General features: G+C 35.7%; 3 protein-coding genes across 4 annotated transcripts; 2 read left to right on the forward strand and 1 right to left on the reverse strand.

The window, feature by feature from the left end:
• The first annotated feature begins 2,290 nt into the window (after nucleotides 1–2,290).
• LOC113283465 lies at nucleotides 2,291–4,184 on the forward strand. The gene is made up of 2 exons (XM_026532736.1): nucleotides 2,291–2,651; nucleotides 2,837–4,184. Exons 1-2 carry the CDS (start codon nucleotides 2,570–2,572, stop codon nucleotides 3,115–3,117), a joined length of 363 nt encoding a protein of 120 aa, XP_026388521.1. The 5' UTR covers nucleotides 2,291–2,569; the 3' UTR covers nucleotides 3,118–4,184.
• On the forward strand, nucleotides 3,777–4,924 carry LOC113283466. The gene is made up of 2 exons (XM_026532737.1): nucleotides 3,777–3,961; nucleotides 4,557–4,924. The coding sequence occupies exons 1-2, from the start codon at nucleotides 3,813–3,815 to the stop codon at nucleotides 4,768–4,770; spliced, it is 363 nt and encodes a 120-aa protein (XP_026388522.1). The 5' UTR covers nucleotides 3,777–3,812; the 3' UTR covers nucleotides 4,771–4,924.
• Nucleotides 4,925–5,078: 154 nt separating this feature from the next.
• Nucleotides 5,079–7,347, reverse strand: LOC113283464. Of its 2 annotated transcripts, none has more exons than XM_026532734.1 (2): nucleotides 7,174–7,347; nucleotides 5,079–6,877 (listed from the first exon to the last, which is right to left on the reverse strand). In XM_026532734.1, the coding sequence occupies exon 2, from the start codon at nucleotides 6,717–6,719 to the stop codon at nucleotides 5,640–5,642; it is 1,080 nt and encodes a 359-aa protein (XP_026388519.1). In that variant the 5' UTR covers nucleotides 6,720–6,877; nucleotides 7,174–7,347; the 3' UTR covers nucleotides 5,079–5,639. The 2 variants fall into 2 exon arrangements, with proteins under 2 accessions (XP_026388519.1, XP_026388520.1); XM_026532735.1 differs by having other exon boundaries at nucleotides 5,079–6,953.
• Nucleotides 7,348–15,046: the final 7,699 nt, after the last annotated feature.

The raw sequence follows: 15,046 nt of genomic DNA on the forward strand, positions 1-15,046 counted from the left end.
CTGGTCGAACCTTTCTTGCCCGATTCTTTAACCTTCTTACTTGGCAGTTTCTTTTATGAAGCGGCTAGACCTGATTTGAATTCAAAACAGTTTGAATTGAATCCGAGAATTGGAACAGAAGTGTTCTTTCCCAAAAGTGACCATTAATACTGATTTGAGGTATATGTATTGATGAACAAGCATCTTAAACAGATGCAAATACCCTATAAATAATGGTGATTGTTTTCGTTAAAATTATCTGAATAAAAATCACATCAAAATTTCTGATTTCTTTTCGTCATCAGAATCTAATAACTTAACTTTGTGCTCTTAGTTGGGTCAAGGGAGTAGAACTCTTGAATCCAGTAACATTGTTAGGACTTCATTACATCTTGAAAGTATTATTTCATTTACCAATTACACTTGTCAATTATTTGGGAATGATCGAAATATTTGCTGAAAAGAATCGCAAGGCCATGAAATCGGTGTTATAAGATTCTTTTTTGTTCTCTGACTTTTCATCCTCTAGTACCAAAAATATCCAACATCCCTCTAGTTCAATCTCAAGTTATCAAGTCTCCCTCTAATTCGTTTTTTCAAGGTGATTTTCTAAGACAACATACTGATTTTTTGTGAAGTAGAGGTAATACATCTTGATTAGAGTAGCGAAAATACGAGTCAAAAAGAAGGACATTTTTGGTAAAGTAGAGGTAGTATGTCTCGAGAAGAGTAGAAAAAGTGCGAGTTGGGAGAAAATAGGAGGGGTAGTATACATAAGATTTATTTTATTTGTTAAAACCGTGGCTGTCATCACTTGGCCGCGCGAATTTGGATGGAAACCTATTATAGGGGCTCCAAAGATTTGGTTTTGAGGGCTCCTATGGATTCAACTATCCTAAAAATGGATGACGGATGACCTAATTTATTATCAAAAATACAAAAATACCCTTTGATAACCAAAATAATTACCAAACCTAAATCTAATTAAATCAAAAACTAAACCTAAACCCAAAAAAAGAAAAAGAAAAAACGTGTCTTCTTCTTCCTCCTCCTCTCTTCTTCTCCTCCATCGCCTTTTCTTCCATTTTTTTTTTCTTCAACGACGATTAATCGTCGATTCTCCAGTAATAACTTTAATCAGGTAAGAATCAGAAACACCTTATTTTATTGCTTTTGATCTCATGAATAGGTTAGATTTGATTAAAATTAGAGATAGAAAAATAATGTCCAGAACTAAATACAGTTGGGAAAATATTGATTTCCTCACAGTATAAATTTTCTACGGTTGGAAAGATATGAACTCCCAACCGTAAATTATCCCGACTTCGTATACGGTTGGGAAAATATACTCCCAACTGTAACCGTAATTTCAATTTTCAAACAAAAAGAAAAAAAGTATTCGAATTTTTGATTTTGAATTTCAATTATTAACTATAAATCAAATAATTAGTCTAATCTTATCACTAATTCTGTTTAAATTAATTAACCTAATCATTAACATTAATTAATCATTAGAATAAGGGGCTTGGAAATTACTATTTGATGATCCAATTTTTTTGTCGTCGTCTTGTGAGCCCTCAGAACTAAAATCTGTGAGCCGAATTTGATTATTGGGATAACCAATCTGAGTAATCAACCAAAATGCTTTTTTCATGTGCATCTTGGTTATAAAAACAGTCCACAGTCCATGCTCAACCAAACTTTTTGGTGACTAGTCCTCTTCCGTCTCCACCAAAACCGAACCTGGTTTACCTAGCTATCCTAGCTAGATTGAGAATCTTTAAAGGTACTTTATTGGCTTGTGACATCGTACTAGTCCCACCATACACCGATACACGGGCTAATTCCAATTTCGCCAGGCCTAATTCCTAGAGATTATCCTACATATCCTCCATCTGTGGATGGTCTAGTGAACTAGTCACTAGAAGACTCTGGATAATTTTAGGACCTGCTGTGGTGGTATCTTTCCGATCTCCGCTTCTTCGTCCACAACCAGACAACAAAACCAAAGCATACAGTACATCAGGGTAAATTCGTTCTGACCTTACGGAAAATTGACTCATAGTCGTAAGATTTGGAGGTCATACAGAGAAACAGATGGTACATGTGCGGTGGGGAATAAATAACTCTCCAAACAATTTTTGATATTAATCGATCAGCACGCACCAATATTTTGTTTACGAAGATTCCAAACAGACAAAACTTATTAGAAACAGAAAGATGAAGACGTGGCATAACCTTCTGGAAACCAAGATCGAGTCCTCAGCCGAGTATATATGATATCTGTCTGTGTACGTCCATTTTAGAGAGAGACATATATTGCTTTGAGAAACAGCGAAAGAAAAAGAAACAAAATTTTGTAGAGAGAAAAAGGAGGAGATCTAGAAAAGAAAGAGAAGAGGAGAAGAGAAGAAATAGAGGAAGAGTTCTTAATTCTTCTTCTTATTCTTTGATCTCCTCTCTTTCAGTTGTACGTTTGCTATAATCTTCATAATCATAATTGTTCATCTTTATTCGTCACTTGAAAGATCATCAGCAATTGTCATAAAATAGTTCGTGAAGGAATTAAATGAATTAAGTTGTATAAAAAATGGAGTGGTGGAATAAAATGATGCTTCCATTAAGAAGAGTCTGGTTTCACCTTGCTGCTCGTCTTGGCATCCGTAAAAGTGGTAAGTCCATATTGTATACCCGGGATCCTGCTGCCTTCCGGCTCCGTTCGGCAGCGTCCGGGTATTTACAGCACTGATACCCACATCATATGGCCATGCAAAAAACAAAGCAAGTTATATGTTCATATGTTTTGTAAATTCTGGGTAAATAATGTTTGTTTTTGTTGTTGTGGGTAAAAACACAGGGTTGTTGAAGCTGAAACATGATGTGAGGACGTGTGAATACGAAGATGTACACGTAATGTGGGAAATGTTAAAAAGATCAGAAACAGAAAGCAGCAAAGGCTTAAAATCATCTTCCTCAACTGCTTCAATTTCTTCTGCTTCTACTTCATCATCATCAACTCCAAACAGGAAGAAGAGTAAACGCAATAGTAATAATAAGATGGAGAAGAAACAAAAACCACTGTGGAAGACTTTCATCTGTGCTAGTCGTGGACCACAGCACCTTTGCGGTACCTTCTGAAAAAACCCACTCTCTGATTTTAACACTATCTTTAAAGAATCTGATACGACATATACTGTGATCAGTTCTTGATCCATCATCTCTTCGCGGTCCATACATCTTCTCTGTTCCTTTGGGACCCAAAATTTATGTCATCTTTCAAGTTACGACAAAAGAAATGGATTATTGGAGAATGTCGATTGTGAGATAATACCAACCACCAGTACACTAGCTACCACCCTATATATATATTATGCCTTATGCCTTGCCTAATCAGATTCGTGTGTATAGATATCAACAACTTTTCCAAAAAAAAAAACAGTCACATTGGTGGTGACTTGTGAGCTTATAAATTCTTTATCTCTTCAGCACTTAAACTTCTAAATCTCTCTCTATATGCAGTGTTTTCAGATGCCCTATCAAAATGAGAAATTTTATATTACACTGGGTTTCGATTTTGATAGATTAGTGTTGTGTGTATGTTATGTACATGTTTGGTCACATTCTTGACAGAAAAAACTTTTAACTAATGCAGAGCTTTATAATATTCAGAAGGATTTCTTTCTTTGATTATTTTATACTACTCATATAACTTAAATGAAAAAGCTTACGATCCCTTAGAAATATCTCTGGTTGAAGAAGGATTGAGAGCTGAATCTGGAAAACTGTTGGTTAGGAAATGAGTGAAATTTAAGAGCTAGGCAGTGTTGTTGAAGATGACGATGATTTCAACAACTTCTTGGTGTTCATGGGAAACAAAACCAAGCAACTCAGAGTCTCAGAGCTGTAAAAAAAATGTTGAAGAGGATAAAGATTTGGGATTCCAGCAACAACACAAGGCAAAGCAGTTGGAACACTACGCAAGGTACGTATATTGAAGAATTGGCTTTGCTTCATATATACGATAACTTGGTGGAATACAATTACAGGTTAATACAGGCTTGTGTTTCATTGCTATGAAATTAAACAAGTCTTTAATACAGGCTTGTGTTTCATTGCTATGAAATTAAACAAGTCATTATGTTCTGTATGTTGTATCATATTGTATTTATCATGTGATTAAACGAGGAATGGTTTTGAGTTGCTTACCTGCCTTTATTTTTCTGATCCAATTCTTAGTTCTAGAAATGCATACGAAGACTCGTATACCATCTGAATCAACCAAAACTCAGTTCCTGACGGGCACAGGCAAGATTTGCAGTATTTAGGGCATGAAATCCTCATAATGTCAGATCACTCAATTGCTGTTTATTCACCAATTGATAGCCCGCCGTCTTAAGTATCAGAGACCTGCATGTTTCAACAGTCCTGTTAATTTGTTAAGTGCACTGCAATTAAACTATGCCAAGAATTTAAATCACTGGCGTTTAATCAGATTGAGAAAAAAGATATAGGATCCATTAAAAGTACATAGCTCAGTGTTAAACACCAACATAAATGAACTCTCTGTATCTTTTCAGCCTTACTGACGCTGATATGCCACCATATTCACGAAGCCCTGGCTATGACGCATTAGCTCCATCACAAGTACATTCTGATTACAGGCAAATAATATATACCATCAGTTTCACAGGTAACATACAAAGAAAACCAGCTAGGTCAGAGAGGAGACGAGTCCCTCTGGAAGTCAGCAATCACAGTTTTATTTACGCCTTGAGAAGGGGAACAGTGTGATAAAAATAGTCTGAAGGTTCATCTGTTCTGCTTTGTATCCACCTGTATACCTGAGGAGTAGTCTAAACATACAATCAAAAAGTTAGTAGCAGGTTGTCATCAATTCAACTGTAATGTAGGTTATCCTAGGCAAACAGCCCTGTTTAAACCTTGGCCATGAGCTCCTGGGTTCAGCTTAGGCCGTGAGAGATCGTCACTGCATCAATTTGAGGATGAACCAGGTTGCAGAGCAAAGGGCATGATGGAGCATATTTACTAAACATTTGAGAAAGTGTCGAAGTACCAGCAATTAGAAGCCACAAAATTGACTCACTGAATTAAATTTATTAATTAACAATTGCTTAAAGGATACAAGTAGATGGTCAACTAACAACTACACTAAGAGCAGATTCCTTAATTGCTGAATAATTAACAACATCACAGTTCCTGCCACTATAAAGCTAAATAGAGCTATTTTTACATTATCAGGTGAAACAATGAACACTGACAGATACCTTCCAAAACAATAAAAGGAAAAAGGGGAGAAAAGGGAAGAAACAAAGAAAAACAACAGATACTAAAGAAGGCAACTAAACTTTCTAAGACTTCTAGCACTATTACTTGTACACAGGAGGTCCACAGATTACCGTATATTTAACACATGCAACGCCCAATGTGAGGAACCGTCGTTATAACTATATGCAACCTTCAAATGTCATGGATCTAAAACTGGCATAGCATCATCCATAACTTTATTTTGTTGGAGTGCTCGTATAAATTGGATAGCATATCAAGGTTGGGATCTTCACTGAAATGAACCTGGCACCCTCATACTGCATCAATGCTGCATGATTAACTTAATGTCATCAATACCAGTTGACTTGCTTTTCTCACTCCTCTGAAGAGCGCAAGCAAACCCTTTCGAGCTGTACAGACCAATCTTCTCCCAGTAACTGTGGGTTTAACTCCATGGCGACTCTAAAATCCAACAGAGATGCAGATACAGATTGAGCTGGTCTTTGCATGTATCTGTTTGGCAAAATTCCATTTAAACCCTGCATAGCTTGGTAATTAACTTGCTTTGAGTGGTCACTAGCACGCCTTGATCGAGCTATTTCCATGCACGGTTTGATTAATCTCTTCAAATACGCATCTAACCCATTGTTCAACAGATTAATACAATCCATTGAAACACCAAGACCCTCATTTTCCATTTTCCTTTCCAAAATCTTTTTCAAAGACCTAGAATCAGGTAGCTCATAACTGTTATGACAGGTTTCAGTATGAACAGCTGTTAAGGAGCTGCTGCGAATGGATTTTCGCGCAAATCCCGTGTTTATGGGAATCCCATATGGAGCTCTAACAGGACTTCTACTTTGAACAGTTGGGCTACCAGTAAATTGTTCCACCTCTTCCCCATCTTCCACAGAAAAAACTTCGCCCGGCGGTCTGCTACCTATAGAAACCAATTCGGTCGCACTTTGCTGCTCCTGTGCTTTAGGTACTGATTCATCACAAATGGTACTATGGGTCTTCCCATGGGGCCCTAGAGGACTCGGGCGGTCTTTAAACTTGCAATCCCTGAGACTTGAAGACCTTGCCTTTCGAGGTGATGGAGGCAAAATGTCTCCTCCGCTGAGTGACTGAAAATTACTACTTCGATACCCATTTGCAATTTTAACATTCAATGAACCTTGTACCTTACTTCCTTTGGATGGAAGAGGTGGTGGTATCTTACCAAGGCAGGCATTCTTGATAATAGATCCAATAAATTGATTATGAAGTGAAACATTCTCCTTCCCAATTGTACTAATACAGAACTTATTAAATTCAGATTTGCTAAGCTTCAAACTGAAATATCTGTTAAGGTGATGGAAGTACCTCTCTGCTTTCTGATGCCCAACTTTCTTAATTATTTTAAGTTTGAGCTCTGAGGTATCAATTCTAGAAGAATGCCGCGAAGACGGCATTTTTGAAACCCTAATCAAATAAAGCTCATTTTCTTATCCAATTGAATAAAAATTAACCCTTTTCCGATCACAACCTCAGAACCCTAGTTTCCTGAAATTGTTCCCGCGCGAGCTCAAACAAGTAATTTTCCTGCTTCTCTTAGCTTAACTTCAGAATTCTGAAACAAATAACAAAAACCAAACTCGAATTCAGCTCAAAACGATCTCCTCCTCATAGCTCGACCACTTAACAATCTTCAACACAAAAAACAAAAAAAAACCCGAAAAGTAATGAACTTTCTCATTGCTCACAAACAAGCTACAAAAAATCAAAAATTGAAGAGATTTTCAACCTGCAATTTTGATTCTAGAAAAAAACCCTTTTCCAATTCCGCGTATAAAATCCAATGAGATGGTGATAAGAATCATACAATTGAGAAACCCCCGAAGTAAAGAATGAAGAACAAAAACATACCTAATTTCTGAATTGATCAAATCAATCCGTGATTGCTGGTTTGATGAAATTCCGCTGTTCCTTTATCTGTAATGTAATATCGATCGATCTTCTTCTTCTTTGGTAGTGAGAGAGAGAAAAAAAATTAGGCTTTCTTTCTTTCTTTTTCGGTCGTCCTTCGAACCTTCTTTGGGTCAAAATATGCACGTGGGGTTTTAAGTTTGGGCTTCCGCCGAGTTTTAGAAACAGAAAATAGGAATAGAAAGAGAGTGTAGTAGTGAGTTGGTAAGGAAGTGAATGACTGAATGTCTTTTTAGAGACTTCGGTTCTGTTTTTGTTGGAACACAAAACAGAAAAGACTTCCCATTTTATAGTGATGAGACAAGGAAAGGGAGTAAGACACTGAGATGAGATTTTCATGAAGGTAATTTCTAGGTTTTATCTGGTAATTGTTACCAACCATGTTGCCACGTACGAGTTGTTGTTTTTTTTGTTTGCGTTGAGTTGATTTGTATCAACCTTGCCAATCTTCCGGACATTGTCATGAAAAGTCAGTTACTAAGATACTGTATCCCTATAGTGATTTTTAAGTAAAAATGTCTACATTAAAATGGAATTGTATACCAACAATTTCACCTTTGTTAGTTTTGTGAGCTTTGAATAAACCCGGAGTTTTTACATGGAAAATTTCTTCTTTGGTCCTAGGCCCATATAGTTATTTATAGTAGGGTCCAACCGGAATTTTTTTTTATCCAGAGGTCCAAAATTAATTAAAACATGAAAATGTCCATAATGCCCATTACTACCAAACGTATGTGTCTACACTGCTTACAAATTTGAGTACATATCTGGTACACTGCTTAAAAATTCGAGTACATATTTGCTACACTGCTTACAAATTTGAGTACATATCTGTCTGGGTACATATCTGTCGTACTGCTTACAAATCCGATTATATATGTGAATGCTGACAAATTCGAGTACATATTTGCTGCACTGCTTCCAGGTAGAGTACAAATCTGTAAGAATCAATGATAAATAAATTAGAAAACGTATTACATCACATACATTGTAGGATCATACAATGTAGCAACCCAACCTTCTATGTTCCTCCAAATCCATTTGCAGCACACCTTCTTTGAAACACACGTCACAACCAATTTGTAACTTCATCAAGACCACCACCAATTTCACAAGCTTGCAAATCTGAACCAACAACAACTCCTGTTCCTATCATTCAAAATCTGTCATTTCTTGCAATAAGTTCTGAATTGCAGCTCCAGATCATCTCCATATCCAATTCCAGTACTGAATCAAACGTAACAAAGAGCATCTATTTCAGTATTTCATATACGTACTGAATCAAACATAACAAGGAGCACTTCCTATCAGTATGCGATATATGTACTGAAGATTCATGAACTACAAATCAACAGTATGACAACAACAGGTGACAGATCTATGAAAAATAAGATAATCGAAAGACATATTACAGTATTTCACATAAGTACTGAAGGGTAAGACTAAAAAAGGAGCAAAAACACAGCAAATAGCACTTCCTATCAGTATTATACATACATACTCATGGATCGAACCAAAAATTTGGAAAAACTTCAAATAAAACAAAATTAGAAGAGTTTTGTATCAGTACGCCATAAATGTACTGTCAATTCATACACGAAAAACAACTGTAACAAACCTAAAAAATGTTATAATGTTGAACCAATGATAAATCACAAATAACCGCTACAGTTTTAGTTACCTGTAACCCTGGGAAAACAGCATTGTTAATCGCAGATTCCATATCAACCCAAAGAACAGGATCTTTCTTGAAGAAAATCATGCCACCTCTGGGACCTCGTAATGACTGCAAATTGAAACAGAAGACATAGTAAACAACAAGACCCTTGAATCTAAACCAATAAAAACAAATGCTGCTTGTGTTGGTGTCAGTAGTTGCAGTCTTGCAGACTTCATGAATGTGACTAGGTGTACCTTGTGAGTGGTGGTTGTTACAACATCACAGTATTCAAATGGGTCGGCAAGTACAGATGCAGTAACGAGACCACTTATGTGAGCCATATCCATCATGAGAAAAGCCCCAACAGAATCTGCAATATTCAAGAAACATAGCAGGAAAGGGAATTAGGTGTGCGTAATGGGTTAACTAGTCTGATTCTCTGATCACTAAGAATAACAACTGTTGACAATCAAAATATATGTGTATACCTTTCTCATTCGAGGATAATCGAAATCACGAGGATAAGCACTAGCACCAACAATGATGAGTTTTGGTCGAAAGAGGGTGGCAGTTTTCTCAAGCATATCATAATCAATAAGGCCTGCAAGTGAATTTGGTAATGAATGCAAATTATCAACGAATTATAAATGAACAACAATAGACCACATAGTCATTACACAATATAAGAATGCAGAGCAGCACCTGTTGATTCATCAAGACGGTAGGGCATCGATTCAAAATAAATCGAAGTCCCAGATACCCGTCTTTTAGGAGTCATAAATCCATGTGACAAGTGACCTCCATGAGGAAGATCCATACCCTGTGCCAGTTACATGAACAAATCCCTTTGTTGACAAAGTGTCTCTAGCTCATCAATGTACTCATTGCCACCATAATACCTACATTGCAGAATGAAATGATCAAATGCATTTCAATACAAATACAGGGAAAAAATACAACATTAAGCACCATCTTTACCTTTTACCAGAAAGCCCTTCTGAATACTTGTTTGTGAGACAAAACCCACAGCTTCCATCACTGCGCGAGATGTAAAATTCTCTGAAGCAATGAGCTCCAAGCTGTTAAACTGACGATTCTTCTCACTATCAATTATTGAACGTACTTCAGGGTTGCCTAACTTGAGAAGGTAATCTATCCGCAGTAGTAGTACCCAACTTGGGAAAAAAAGTTGAAGAACCTTTAGTAAAAAGATTGGGTTGTTGTACAGCAGCACCCATTATTGCAGCTCCACTGTATGCCTGCATCTACTTCACTTCTCCTTAAACATAACAAGGAGCACTTCCTATCAGTATGCGATATATGTACTGAAGATTCATGAACTACAAATCAACAGTATGACAACAACAGGTGACAGATCTATGAAAAATAAGAGAATCGAAAGACATATTACAGTATTTCACATAAGTACTGAAGGGTAAGACTAAAAAAGGAGCAAAAACACAGCAAAGTCAGCAATCACAGGCACTTTGACAGCAAAATGATGATGATAATAAATGTATGCATAGCAGTAGGTATTTGGATTGGAACACTCTGCATCATACATGTTTTGAACCTGCAAATGTCACAAAGATGCAACAGTATTAAAATACAGTATTTCACATACGTACTGATGGGTCAAACTAAAAAAAGTGAGAGATCTATGCAAGAAACAGATTCTAAGAGCAGTTTCTATGAGTATGCCATATATGTACTGCAGATTCATGAACTACAAAATCAACTGCATGACAAAGAATAATTAAGAATCTAGGAGAAACAGCAGAATCGAAGCACGTAATACGGTATTTCACATACGTACTGATGGGTCAAACTAAAAAAAGTGAAAGATCTATGCAAGAAACAGAATCCAAGAGCATAAACAATGAGTATGTCATATATGTACTGTTGGATAATACGATCTGAAAGTGAAAACAAACCTGATTTTGAAAAGAAAACAGAAATATAATCAAATCGAACTAAAATAAGCTAAAAACTTAACAATCTAACCAAATAACTGAATAAATACGAACAAGATTCATAAAAAACAAATAGAACACAACCGATCTCCATGATCTATGCAAGAAACAGATTCTAAGAGCAGTTTCTATGAGTATGCCATATATGTACTGCAGATTCATGAACTACAAAATCAACTGCATGACAAAGAATAATTAAGAATCTAGGAGAAACAGCAGAATTGAAGCACGTAATACGGTATTTCACATACGTACTGATGGGTCAAACTAAAAAAAGTGAAAGATCTATGCAAGAAACAGAATCCAAGAGCATAAACAATGAGTATGTCATATATGTACTGCTGGATAATACGATCTGAAAGTGAAAACAAACCTGATTTTGAAAAGAAAACAGAAATATAATCAAATCGAACTAAAATAAGCTAAAAACTTAACAATCTAACCAAATAACTGAATAAATACGAACAAGATTCATAAAAAACAAACAGAACACAACCGATCTCCATGATCCAAAATTCAAATCTTATAATGATTCAAAAACTGTAGCAGAAACAATGAGTATGTCATATATGTACTGCTGGATAATACGATCTGAAAGTGAAAACAAAACTGATTTTGAAAAGAAAACAGAAAGATAATCAAATCGAAAGCTAAAATAAACTAAAAACTTAACAATCTAACCAAATAACTGAATAAAAACGAACAAGAATCATAAAAAAAAAAACAGAACACAACCTATCTCCATTAAACTGTAGCAGAAAGAAGAAAACGAAAAGATTAAGCAACATACCTGTTAAAAATCGCAGAAGAAATCTTCAGAAACCCTAGTCCCAAATCCAGAAGAAGAAAGAGAGCAGAATTTTCCCAAGAATAATCGGCTGAATTTTTTTTTAGAAACTTTGAAATAGACTGCTTTAATATATGTAGGATTGGAAGGGTAGTTTAGGTATTTAGAAATTTCGTACAATTTGTCCCGCACGTGTACAGGACCTGGGCTTAAAAAATTTGGTCCATTTTCATGTTTTCTCTTAATTATGGACCACTGATTAGTGGGCTTTAATGGATGGACCTGCCACTAACTAAGAACACTATAATGGTACCTATTGGTAATTCCTACTTTTTACATTAGATATCTTTTCACTGTGTAGGTCTTCCAAAGAAATTAACTTCCAAAGAAAACCTTCGGATCGTGACAAAATTCTTACGGCTAGAGCAAGGGCTATGGGTAGTCTCATTTAGAGGCTAACTTCTTGGTTTTGGAGGAGTAACTAAAATTTTGAAGGAGGAAACTCACTATGGGAAAGGGAAAAAGAATATTGTACAACATACAATATGCTGTCAAATATATTTTTTTAACAAATTTTCTTCCAACACGGCATTTTGTCTGCCAAGTATGTTCTTTTTTCTTCCCGTACAACACTTTGTTTGTCGTGTATGTTTAAAATTCATCCCACATGGTATTTTCTTGCCATGTATGCTCCAATTTGACTCCAAACAACATATGTTAGGACATTGCTCAGTCGAACTCGTAAATTTTTCTATCTCAAGCTTATTATCAATGTAAGATGTACAAAGTTATATCTTGATTTATAGTCTACTAAAGTCAAGTCTCGAACTAGGATTAGAGTATGGTAGTTGAATATCAGACATCACTGAACAATTCTCCAAGATTAAAGACTAAATAAAAAATAAAGAAATTTAAAAAAACTTCATCAACAAAGATATATGTGAAAATTGATAACTATCTTATTTACTCATAGCATATACCATTTTATCTTATGAGACAATGTCGCATGATTTTGGTAAATTTAAACTTTCAAAAAGAAATTTCGAGTCCAAGCTTGTGTTAAACTCTCGAAATATAATTCAAGCAATGAATGTTCACAGATCCTTAGCAATCTTAGTTAGAATAATTAACTGTACAGAAACTATGTTTGTTTCAAGTTGATCATTTTCCCAAGCAACAGCACACGTTGCTATCGTGAATGTTTCAAATTGTATTATGAGAGAAATAGAACTGCTTAGCGCAAGGTACACGTACTTGTATCTATTACCTAATCAATCTGAATTTCGCGGATTGTATAAGTTTGCAAACCATTTATATATGAGTTTGAGAATGGGGGTAGGATTTCAAACCCAAGGTTTGCAAACCCGGTCCGCAACCCCAACGTCCTGACTTCGGGAACTGCCAAAAGTTTGCAAAACTACCCAATTCTAGTTTAGCAAAAGGTCACGAGCTATCTTACATGACTTTGTTCGCTTTTGCTACATCTCTCACAGATACTTGTGAGACAACTTTATTCACAAAATCATTTTGGGCATATGGATTATTATTTAGACTTGAGTGTTATTGAGCACTGCTAAGTGCTTGAAAGTTCAAAGGCATACTTGCCGCTATGGACCATCATTGTGCATCGTTCCAGAACCCTACACCATAGTGCATATTCTTTTGTGTTATTTCAAGGCGGACTTTTCGCATGCTTACATGAATTCCTAATAAGAATTTCATCTGAACTGAGAAAGTGTTTGCTTGAATCTCAAGCTAACCTTAGCTTGAATTCAATTCTATTTATAGCCTTGAAAATCTATAAATAGAGAGACTCTTGCAACATGATTTCTCAATCTGTGGCACTCTCGTGTCCTAGTTACAAAACTAGAGTCATCCTATATAACCTAAGTTTATATACAAAATTGTATTCCAGATTACGACTTTGAAGATTTCAGATAGGAATTTGTGAAGTCCATTCAGACTATCATTTTACCTGATAGTTCTTGTATCCGGATCTTATTTAACTAATTATTGAAGTTCACGGACTTTAGATCATGAACAAGATAGATATAAATCACAAAGTTCTCATCGTCACAGACTTTGTGATTCCTCGAGATAAATATCTAAGCTCTTCTTTCATTTGTTTGGATTGTTCTTGAGAGGTAGTTAGTGATCCAGGCTTCTTCGCTGACAGAGTGTAAGTGTTCCATATCCATGAGGTTTATTGGACTTTCTCTATTGCTTCCAAACCTTGATTATATATCTGAAAGAAATCAAATAGGCTACTCTATTAGGGGAATTTAGGCATCTAAAGTCTTCACTAAGGTTGAAGCAACTCTTAAGTTGTAAAGGATGTCAGCTAAGGGAATCAAGTTTGTAAAATTATGCGAGGTTTCAAGAGACGTAAGGAACACGAATGTAGCTGAATTACTTGGAGGGTTAATTCGGTCTTAACTACATTCCATTCTGAAGTCTGATAGTATGTTAATATCTGTAGCGGTTCATATAATGTGGTGTTCAAAGCTGGACGAGATCTCGTGGTTTTTCTGCATATGCAATTTTCCTTGTTAACAAAAAAATTGGCGTTATATATTTTATCTTCATAATAGGAATAACATAAGTAGTATGTAAATCAATCTATAATAGTTTAAGTCGTTTGAGATATTAGCATACTATCAGACTTGAACACTAAGGTTGATTTCCCTTGTTAAAAAAAATCTGCCAGTTTTCTGCAGATGCAGTCTTTTAAGTGTAGGAATGAGTTGGTGAGAAGTGAATGAGTTGAATTTTTTTGAGAGACTTTAGTTTTGTTTTTGTTGGAACACAAAAAAGAAAAGACTTCCCATTTTATAGTAGTGAGGTGATGAGGTAAGGAAAGGGAGTAAGGCACCGAAATACAATGAGATTTTCATGAAGTTAATTTATAGGTTTTATCCGGTAAATTAGTAATTGTTATCACCCATGTTTCCAAGTATTGTTTTTCTTTGCGGGCAGTTGATATGTAAACGTTGCCAATCTCCCGGACAACGGAGGGCATTGTCATGAAAAGTCAGTCAATTATCCGGTTAATTATGCTGATTCGAATAAAATACGAAAATTCGTGTATAATACATTTTACATATCTCAATTCGGTATCAAAAATTTGGCACATATATCAAGAATTTATAAGCTTAAAGGGTAAATTTGCCTTTTCAAGGATTTTTATGGATTACAAGTTTTATATAAAATACTAGGGAGTGACCCGTACCGCTATTTCACACTGTTTTAAACTGGGACCTTAGACAATCGGTAAGAGTTTCGGTTATTCCTTTAACTGTGTTGGTTGAAAAAAAATGTGTTTTGTTCTTATGAATCCAAGTCGTCATTGGGCATGGGTGAAGATTGATTTCAGTCCGGGACACGTCGTTATTG

This window comes from Papaver somniferum, chromosome 5 (genome assembly GCF_003573695.1).
Source record: "Papaver somniferum cultivar HN1 chromosome 5, ASM357369v1, whole genome shotgun sequence".
NCBI classification, from domain to species: Eukaryota; Viridiplantae; Streptophyta; class Magnoliopsida; order Ranunculales; family Papaveraceae; genus Papaver; species Papaver somniferum.

Excerpts from the sequence above, each read along its gene's own strand:
- LOC113283464 (XM_026532734.1), bottom strand. The coding sequence starts at position 6,719 with ATGCCGTCTTCGCGGCATTCTTCTAGAATTGATACCTCAGAGCTCAAA.
- LOC113283465 (XM_026532736.1), top strand. The coding sequence starts at position 2,570 with ATGGAGTGGTGGAATAAAATGATGCTTCCATTAAGAAGAGTCTGGTTT. Across the intron at positions 2,652-2,836 it reads TCTTGGCATCCGTAAAAGTG|GGTTGTTGAAGCTGAAACAT; the intron begins GTAAGTCCATAT and ends GTAAAAACACAG.
- LOC113283466 (XM_026532737.1), top strand. The coding sequence starts at position 3,813 with ATGACGATGATTTCAACAACTTCTTGGTGTTCATGGGAAACAAAACCA. Across the intron at positions 3,962-4,556 it reads CAGTTGGAACACTACGCAAG|CCTTACTGACGCTGATATGC; the intron begins GTACGTATATTG and ends GTATCTTTTCAG.